At 36.3% G+C, this 9,934-nt stretch overlaps 1 protein-coding gene across 3 annotated transcripts in view; it reads left to right on the top strand.

Moving 5' to 3' along the window:
* Nucleotides 1-4,298: 4,298 nt before the first annotated feature.
* Nucleotides 4,299-9,934, top strand: part of ZCCHC11 (zinc finger, CCHC domain containing 11) — a 40,840-nt gene continuing 35,204 nt past the window's right edge. For all 3 annotated transcript variants that reach the window (XM_009320186.1, XM_009320185.1, XM_009320187.1), the window contains exons 1-2: nt 4,299-4,971; nt 6,715-6,878. In XM_009320186.1, the coding sequence (XP_009318461.1) occupies nt 4,410-4,971; nt 6,715-6,878 (726 nt within the window). In that variant the 5' untranslated portion in view covers nt 4,299-4,409. The remainder of the gene's footprint in view (nt 4,972-6,714; nt 6,879-9,934) is intronic.

Here is a 9,934-nt window from a genome sequence, read left to right as displayed (position 1 = left end):
CTTCTACACTTGTCGTTACTTTGGACGTTTCAGCCAGTTGGGACCAAATTTTAGAACATACTTGAAGTAATGTCAGAAGATCGTTGAGTTTCTGTATCTTTTCTGGAAAAATCATGCCTCAGTAGAGGAGGGGTCTCTGCTGAGGGGAGAGCAGGAGGAAGTTACGTTTCCTCTTAGGGAGTAGCTAAGAACCAATCAGCATGTATGTTCCTTCAGCTACAGCATGTCTCCTCTGCTTGCCCAATGGTCTGTGATCGAGAGTGTGACAGAGGAGCACAAAATGAATGTATAGGAAACCAGGTATATTCAGTTCTGCTGCTAATGAAATGATTAAAAAGGAAACGCTTTGCAAAAGAGCAATTCAGAATGCAAAAGCTCACAGTTTAACTTGGTCTTCATCTTTGAAGAGGCCCTGATATAGCAGAGTCTGACCCAAGATGTATGCTTTTGAAGGAGTTAAATACAGTTGAACAACTTGAGAGGAAGGAGTGGAGGGGCAAATGGGTAGAAATATCTTCTTGAAAGTGGTGGGTTTTTTTTTTTCCCTGTTTGTAAGTAAGTGTTACCCTGAGGTTTTGCAATTCAAATGCAGAATTTTCTAATGCTAGTCTGAGAGAAGGAGGAAACAAAAGAAACTGGCAGAAATGAAAGTGAAACGATCTCATTCCTTCATTTCATGAGCCTAAAATGAATTCTACAGTAATGAAATCGAAGCTGATTTTAAATATTTTTAATTTGATTGTTGTAGGTATGTATAGGCTTAATAATTTTCTGGAGTTTGAGGTCAGATGGTATCTTGTCTGACCTCAAGCTGTTGTATTTCAGCCAGATTATTTTTCTACAAAGAGCCAAGAGTTGAGTTAGATTTCAGAGGAGTAACTGACACTGTACGTTCAGAAAGCAGGGGAACTGAGTCCCCTGTAACACTGGGATATTGAATAAATGAAAAATGCTGAAATGATTTCAACAGGTTAATCATACCCCACTTTGCAGACGCAGGTGAAAAACTCTGTTTTTGTTGCCATCCTGCCTGGAAGAAAATTCTTCTTTGATTCCAGGTCTGGCAATTTGCTATGAGCCTGAGCTTGTGAATAAGACATGCCGTGCAGGTTTCTAGAAAGATGCCACCTCAGCGCTGATTGACTCCACTCTCGTGTTTTGTTTCCGACCATGTTATTCTTTTCGGAGGCACTCCTTTCCCTCCTCCCATTTCCCTCTCTGCCTTCTCTCACATGTAGATGGTCAATATCTGACAGAGGAGGAAGGATCTTTTTGAGACTCTCAGGTTTAGTAGTGGTCTCTTTTTGTGTTTTTCATGTTAAGTTTCATTGGTTGGTTTACTTTGCAGTTCTTTGTGAGATGGCTAATGTGGTTACTATTGAGTATGTTACAGCAGTTTAGATTATTTTTTGTTTGCTAAATCGTCTCAGTATTAAAGAAAAAAAAAAGCAAAAAAAATCCCAAAGTACAACAACATTGTTATTGCGCTTGCATTTCAGATTCTGAATTTCATTGTGGAACTCTTAACTTTTTTCTTTTTTTTTTTTTTGTACAAATCTTGTCTTAGGAAATTTCATGACCTATCTTTATTCATATGTCTCAGGAATAAAGAATATATCTGTGCTTTTTAACCTTAAGTACTTGCATTTGATTACACTCACTCTCTTAATATGTAACGTTATCTTACATTACATATTAACGTAACAGTTACAGTACAGTTACGTTATTAGTACTCAACTTATTAGCTGGGTTATAAAGATAGTTTTTATTAGCAGTTTCTTTAGTTGTTTTTTCCCGTCACATTTGTACCTTTGATTAAAGCCAATACATTCTCTTTGAATATATAACTGTGTATTTTATTGAATGGATGAGATCATTTGAGCCTACAGTAGAATTTTTGTGGATTTTTTTAAACCTTCTTTCAAACTATGAATCTAACAATTTGACACTTACAAAAAGCAGAGCAAAATGAAGCCCCACTTTTCCTCCAATGCTAGAGTTTCATGGTAGCTTTAAGCTGGAAGTGGTGCCAAGAGTTGTGTCCCCACCCTACTAGTTGTTTGTAATTACCAGCTCCTGCTCCTCTTCCTCCTCCCTTGTGCCAGCTTTATGTTAAGGTGGATTGGTTTTCCAGTGTCGTTCACTGCAGAGCTGCACAAGGGAGGGAGCAGCCCGAGGAGTGGAAGTAGCCGGGGTTGGAGAAAGGGTGTTATTGCTCCTGTCGGAGTTGGTGCCGACCTACGCTTTTCAGTGAATGTGGGAGTGTGACCTCGGTGTGCTCCAGTCCGGAGTTGAAGGGTGATGTGGATGTCAGAAATGAACCAGAAATGAAAGTGGAACTGATGTGTGGGGTTTTTTTTGTTGTTATTGTTTTGGTTTTCCCCCCCCTCTTCAGGTTGAGCAACTAAAACATAAGGAGTAGTTTAGGGTTTGAAAAATCCTACTCTTCTTTCTCTTTTGGTTACATTAAAAAAAATTCACAGTAGAGTACAGTTTAAAGATAGCAACATCCTGTACATAGCTATAACATCTCACCATACTGGTGATCAGAGACTGGGATAATTTAGCCAACCTGTGGGAACCCTGGGCTCTTAGGACACTGAGGCTCGAGCAGCACTGGTAAAGGTGGGCAGTAGTTCCTGCTGCCGAGCTAATAATTGCTATGGGAAAGACTGACTACAATCCAAAGGCAAATACTATTTAATCTTTTTGATTTTTGGTCTTTGACTTTGGTCTAGAAGTAAGAGCCAGATGTAATCAGTGTTTAATAGAATACAGTTGTAATATTAACTAAATGTATTTGTGAGAGAAAATACGTGGCTGTTGGAATGAATTTAGGAATACAGATTTTTTTCTTTTCAAGTTTTATATTTTACTGAACACTGTGATGCTAACATTAACTTCATGAAAATTCTTGTGGGTTTTGTTTGTTTGATTTTCATTTTTGAAAGATAATATGTACTTTCAATTATGTCAATAGAGGCTTAAGATAACCATTTTTAGTATGTGCTTTGTGTCCTGAAGTATTTTCTGATTTGTGTCTCTTTAAAGTCAGAGAGAGATAGTAACTACATTATATAGCCTGGAAAAAAAAAAATACTGTCCTTTATACTGATAATATTTGGAAAGTTTTTTTTAACCAGACATTTTAATCTGATCCTTCCTTCTGGTTCTTATTATTTAAATACAAAAGTACCTTGTGATACTTCTAATAGTTGTAATTAATTGACTCTTCCATTATTACTTTTCTTCACTAAATGATAAGCTACTTATTTTGATGTGTTCTCTAAAACCCAGAAATTTCCATGGATCATGCTTTTACCTACCAAATATATAGTTGGACAGGAAAGAGAGAGACTCCGAACTCCATATCTTGCTATAGTTTTATAAAATTTATTTTCTTCCATGTCTAATACTTCATTCTCATAATTTTTTATTGCTATCTCAAGGTTATTAAAAAAAAAATCCAAGTTCTTGTTACAGATTCCTCCTTTGTTTTCCATATTAGCAAGAGTAATTCCTTACAAACAGACCCACTTATTCATGCTTTTCCCATTGGAAAAACAATCTTTGAGTTGTCTCCAGCATAAAGCTCAGATGATATACCACCTAAAGGACTGAGGTTTAGATAAGTAAAGTTAATCTGCAGCTAAACAAAATATTTACTATTTGTGGGTTTTTTGGCTAAGCAAAATCTTATTTAATTGATGGCAGTTAACTTATATGAGAATTGTATGTGTCAGAAATATGCTTCAGTATCTGTAGATACAGGTGATAGGTCAGGTTTATTATTAATACTTTGAGCTATATCTCTAAATACTTTTTTATGGAGCTTGCTTGCTGGAAACAATTAGTTTTCTCTAGTCGCTAATTTGAGCTTATATGTTTATTGAGTGGTATTTTTTAGACGTGTTAATTTTTTTTTTTTTTCAGTGTAGTTGCAGACATCTTTGTTCTTGCTTTTTTTCAGAAAGCCAAAAATAGGAAGGAAAGTAAAAAGCAAGCTGTTGGCAGGTTTATCACTGAGTGGTTTTTACCATGTTCTGCCATTTTTCGTCTCTTCATATCCCCTCCTCTTTTAAATAGAAGTCAAGATGATAAAAATTTTCATGGGTTTTACTTTAATATGGAATGTATTGTGAAAATTCACAATTCACTTAATCCATGTGGGGGAACATGCTTCCTGTAATAATTTGTTGTTACACTTTTCTTTAGAGAGGTTTATTTTAATGCGTTGTCTACATAGAGCTTTGATATTTTTTCTTCAGTTTAAAAATGTCTATCATTATTTCTTCAGTAGACAATCAGCTACGATCCTTGCCTGCACAGTGGATTTAAAATCAACTGCAAATTGCTGGAGTTGCACTTCAAGTGGTCTCAAGAAATAGGAGAAGCAGGTCTTCACTATAATGGAAGAGGCCAAGAGCTCAAAGAATGGAAATCATGATCCAAGGAAGTCTGTCCGTCTTGTCTGTGAGGAAGGCAAAGCAGTCAAAGTTACAAATAATCAAAATTATAAACATAATAGAAATGACAAATCTGTGAAGGATGTTGGGAGAAGTTCTCCAAGTGGGAATAGCAGCAAAAAAAGTAAACAAAATGATGTTTGTTCTGAAAAACAAGGAGAAAATAAATCATGCAAAGTAAATAGTGGTATTCCTGGAACTAAAGATACGGGCTTAAACGTTCAGGATCGAAGTCATGGAAAAGCAAAAAAATTTTCTAATTTATCACCAGCAGTGGAAAACCTGAAACAGACAAAAGCTCAACCAGTGGGAGAAAACTTTGCAGGTTCCCATGTTTCAGGGAATGGGGTCAGTATGGAAAACTTAACAGCTACACAGAAAGGAAAGCTGGTGTTGGAAAATCCACTGGGAGTTCATACTTTGAAGACTAGTGTTGATCAGACTGGTGATCCTGGTAAGACTGCTTCAGATCAAAGAAAAATGGAACATAAGCCTGATGACTTCAGTGAGTATTATTCAACACTGCTTTACTCAATTTTCTTCTGGTAAAATTGTTAACAATCCAAAAGGGGCTTTGAAATGTTTCTATTTGCATTTTTTTTCGCATATAGTAAGTTGCTGATTGCATTTAGAGAGAACATACTATTAATACAAGCATATTACTTAGAGAATAAGAGATTATGATAATAGCTGTCCTTTTTCCTCATGCCTAAGACCTAAACATCTTTGCAAGATACTTAGTGTGTGTGGGTTTCAGGCAATTTTGTGAATATAGTGTCTTGGGAGGGGGGAATCCTTCATATCATCATCATCATATCATTGCCACTTATGGAAATGCCAGCTATTATGGCTTTTCAGAAAGATCAGGGGAAAAATCTGCAAGAAAAGGGGTTTTTTTATAGGTAGGGGGTAAATATTTACCTTTTTTCTGTGTTTGTTGTGCTCTTTTTGTTACTAAAAATGTTTAAAATATGTTTTCACAGATGGCTTTTTGATTTAGGGAGCTCTGGAATATGTACCATCCATCAGTGGTTACCCTTATGAATGTTCAATTCTTATACATATTTTTCAATTTCAGAATTAAATATATGGATCAGGCTTTGTCTCACTTTAGGTTAATCCCTTAGTTCAGGATTTGTCACACTTTTTCAGAATGTAGTTTTTTTCAAATAAAAACGCTGTTTTAAGATGGCATGCCAGTGCAGACCTTCTATTTGAAGTATTTCCCACTATTGCAACAGCTACAGCAGTTACTTGTATGGAAATACTAGGAAAATATTAAAGTGCATTTTTTTTTTAGCTATCTTAACAAAATTTAACGGGAAAAACAAGTTGCAATGGCAGCATCCTGTGATCAGTCAGCTCTTTGTAGACCACTATCATGTACCGTAGGGACCATCTGTCACTGAGAAACCAGGGCTTGAAAACTTGCTCAGTTTTGACTCCTAGATAGTCTGGGGACACAGATCTCATTTGAAAGGAAAGAAAAAAGAAAAAAAAAACCCAAACCAAAATACAAATAACCCTCACTTTTGCTGATGTAAAAACTGCTGGAATAATTTAAGCTGTAGATGTTTGTACAGATTGGTGGACTATGAACAATTCATAGGCATCTGGAGGAACTGGCCTTTTGGAATTGACCTGCGTGTTTGTGAGTAGCAGCATTCCAGAGCTCTGTGGTCGCTAGCCGTGGGAGGCAAGGTGTCACAGTGTGTTCAGATGTGACTCCAGCAGCCTTCTAAATCAAGACATTGAAATGCCTGATGACTGGCTCTGTAAGATCATTTGGGTGAATGTCTTTAAGGCAGTTCTATGACTGTTTTCTTAACAAAATGTATTGTGTAAAAAATTTTAAGCCTAATATTTCTTATTTCTGTTATAGTAGAGCATTGGGATCTCGCGTACTCTGTTCTGCATAACAAAAAAGACCCTTTCTTCCCTTGAAGAACTTAATAGCGACGGTGAAGTTATGACTGAAACACAAAATGAATCTACCATTTTTTTCTCCTCTTTTTGATAGCACTCTTAGTAGCAGACTAGTCTCTGAAGTCTTTCCAAAATACTGGTTAACATACTGGAAAGATTCTAACGTCTAAGGTGATTTTGGCCAGCCTTTGGACAAAAAACTGGAACTTAGCTCTAATTTGAGTCCAGCTCCTTAGTGAGATGCTCTTAACTGCTCTGTACTCTAACTTCACTTTTCCTCTCCTTGAATTACTCGGAAGAAAATAATTGTTTCTTTCTCTAGGTAAAATAAAGAATTCTGAATCAACTAAAGAACATACTTTGGAAGCTGATTATTTAGAAAACGCTGCTGTTCTTGATGAATCTAATCTGACAGCTGAACAGCAACTAGGATTGAAACAAGCTGAAGAACGTCTGGAAAGAGATTATATCTCCCGACTTGAAAAAGTAGGTTGAGTTATTTATCAGATAAAAAAGAAAAGGGGTGTCATCTTTCATTAGCATCACGATATTTCTGCTTGGGTGGTATTTCTACTAGAGCCTGTTGCCTCTGTTTGTTTCTTCTTTATAATGAATCACTTTAGTGGTCTAAGATATTATCCCTAGTAGTTGACTAGTCATTCATTGTGGCAGATGTTACAGATTGGAAACTTAGAGTTCCTTTTGTGGCACATGTAGCCTTTGTAGAACAGTATTTTTTAATTCTGCAGACCTAGAGGTTTACAGTACCATTACTTTCCTAAGATTTTCTAGAAAGTTTCGTTACCTGGAAACTCAGAATACAGGATTGAAAGGAACCTTGCACTATCTTCAGTATATTAGCCTCCCACCAGTCCGAGTCACCTATATTGAAGATGACTCCTTAAAAATATTCATCTAAACTGTTCTTAATACTATCTCCAGTGAAACACATTTCCAAGTCGGTATAAATAACCCAGAAGTTTTTCTTAATGTCTAATGTGTGTGTCTCTTGCAGCATTTTAATCCCTCTCATGTTGTCCTAGGAAAATAAACATAAGTTTATTACTTTTTTCAGCAACTTTCTACACATTTGAAGATCATTACCATTCCTGCAGTCTTATCTTCTTTAGACTCACTCTTTGTTCTTCAGTCTTAGGGGTTTTTTTAGTTACTGGTTCATTCTTGTTGCTTTTCTGTAGGCATCCACCATGTAACGGTATCCAAAATTGAACATGCAATTTCAGCTGAGGTCTTACATATAAAGAGGAAAGCTGGCTTCATCTGTCTGAAATACAGCATTTGTGTTTAGGATCTCTGCTTTTTTAGCAGCAATAGGACATTGGCTTGTAGTTTGACCAGCAAGGATCCCCATATCCTTTTCTTAAGAAATGCCCAATCAGGTGTTCCCAGTCCCGTATTGTCTGCAGTTAATACCACCTAAGGAGGAATTATACTTTGCTTTGATATTATTTAATTGCAGCTTATTTATTCCATTTCTCTAATTTGTTGTGATCACTGAATTTTTGTCATCTTACGTCTTCTGTAACCTCTCCCAACTTGGTATCTTACGCATTTGTAGTCAGCGTACCCTCAATTGCATTTCCTAAGTCTTCAACAAAAATACGAATGTTTCTGACCCCAGAAGGACCCCTGTTGAAAAATACTTGGCATGTGCTTTTAGACTGGTGGTGAACCAGTCTAGGTATGTGTGCTCTGAGGACAGTTTTCTGAGCAGTTTTGCTCCTACCGTACTGTTCTTTATTTAGGTAGTATTTATGGTCTCCTTTTGAGACTAGTACTATGACAAGTGACAAAAACTTTGTAAAATTCAAGATACAACATCCGCTGTTGCTTCTTCAAGCCCTATGATTTTATCTTTAAAAAAGCAACCCTAAAATTGGTTTAGTGCAGTTTGTTTGTAGCAGATCAGTTTGTCACCTATGACCTGCTTTTTTCCTATGTGCTTATTAATAAATTTATTGCAGTATTTTTCTGGATGCTAATTCTGACTGGTCTCTAATTCCTTGGCTAATCCTCTTTAGCCTTTTAAAGTTACTCTTAAGTTTCTCTTTCCTAGTCATGTGGAACGTTCCCATTCTCTGCGAGTTCTTTAAAATACAACTGGCTCTGAGATCAATTAGATCCCTGAATATCCAAGCACAAATTTCATGAGGCCTGGCTTGTTTGGATGCTTCTGTCTTACTCCAGTAGTAGTCTGTAGCTTTTTTTGTCTTGCTATTTTGAGTTCTTGCCCCTTTCATTGGTGTTAAGCATAACTAGATGATTTTAAAAGGCTTTACAATAAAGGCAAAATAAAAGGCATTACATGATTCAACTTTTCTGGCAACATCTGTTGACATAATACTGCAGATCAGTATTGTAAAGAAATACCCAATTTTTAAAAATATTATTATTGCTGATATTCATTCACTTTTAGAAGAGTGGTGAAATATTTTTGGTCTACTTCAATCATCAGGTATCAAATACTTGCATCTTCCGAGCTAGCCAAGTGTAACTGTCTGTAAGTTGTTTTCCAAATGGATGCTTAATTATATCTTACTAGGTATCTGTCTCATAGGAAGTAAGGATGAAGAGAATTAGTAATAAAAGCATAATGACCATATTATTTTAAATTGATATTTACTCTGCAATTGGAGGGTATCAGAACTTTTTTTTTTCCCCAAAAGCAAAAGATCAAACTCAGTAAGTGGAAAAACTTGCTCAAATTTAGCAGTGGTTTAGATTTCCGTATAGTAAGTCAAATTTGTTTTACTGATCTATCGTCCAACTTAGTGTCTTAAAATGGTATTCTCTGTTCATTCATTGTTATGTCACTGTTTAAACATCTGGTGTTTTCAGTATACTTTTTGGTTTTAGTAAATATAGATGCGTTAGAGTTAGGATGAAAATGTTAAGTGGGTTTTTTCTCTTCCAATTATAACTGATAGCAGTTATTGGAAAAATGCAAACAAGTGTGGAGGAAAATGAAGGCTTTTTGTTTGAGCTCTTTTGTCTTTCCAGTGAGCATATCAAAATGTTTCCAATCTCTATAGCTGTGTTTTATTAGAGCAAGAAAATACAGCTGCAGGATGAGACACATTGAAGTGGAGTATTTGCAAACAACCCCTCATATTTGCAGAGGTGGTCCTTTCTGCCTTTTAGTCTAGTAGTTCTCAGTGGTTTCCTGGTTGAATAAACTTCACAGTATCGCCTCTTGGACCCTAGGAAAATAGTGTTGTTTTTTTTTTTTCCCCGCTGCTATCATGTCCTGAGGCTTGGCTGCTTCTTGCAGACTCTCAGGGGTCTCACAGGTGGCAGCTCTCCGTTTGTGTACTCCATCTCTCCCAGCATATCTGTACAAAAAAAGGCTTATTCTGCATGTTTCTCCAATTCTGAGCATCCCAAATTATTCATCAAAACGGAATAACCTTACCCCTTGTTAGAGGGTCCCACCTTATCCAGAGTATAGTCATTAGTAAGTCAGAAATGGGCTATCTTCCTCCTTGTTGGCGAGCCGCACCCTTTTTAATAGAACAAAAAAT

Source organism: Pygoscelis adeliae, unplaced genomic scaffold (assembly GCF_000699105.1).
Source record: "Pygoscelis adeliae isolate BGI_AS28 unplaced genomic scaffold, ASM69910v1 Scaffold393, whole genome shotgun sequence".
Lineage (NCBI taxonomy): Eukaryota > Metazoa > Chordata > Aves > Sphenisciformes > Spheniscidae > Pygoscelis > Pygoscelis adeliae.
The sequence above is the reverse complement of the archived record's forward strand: the minus strand, read 5'-3'. Positions and strand labels throughout refer to the sequence as shown.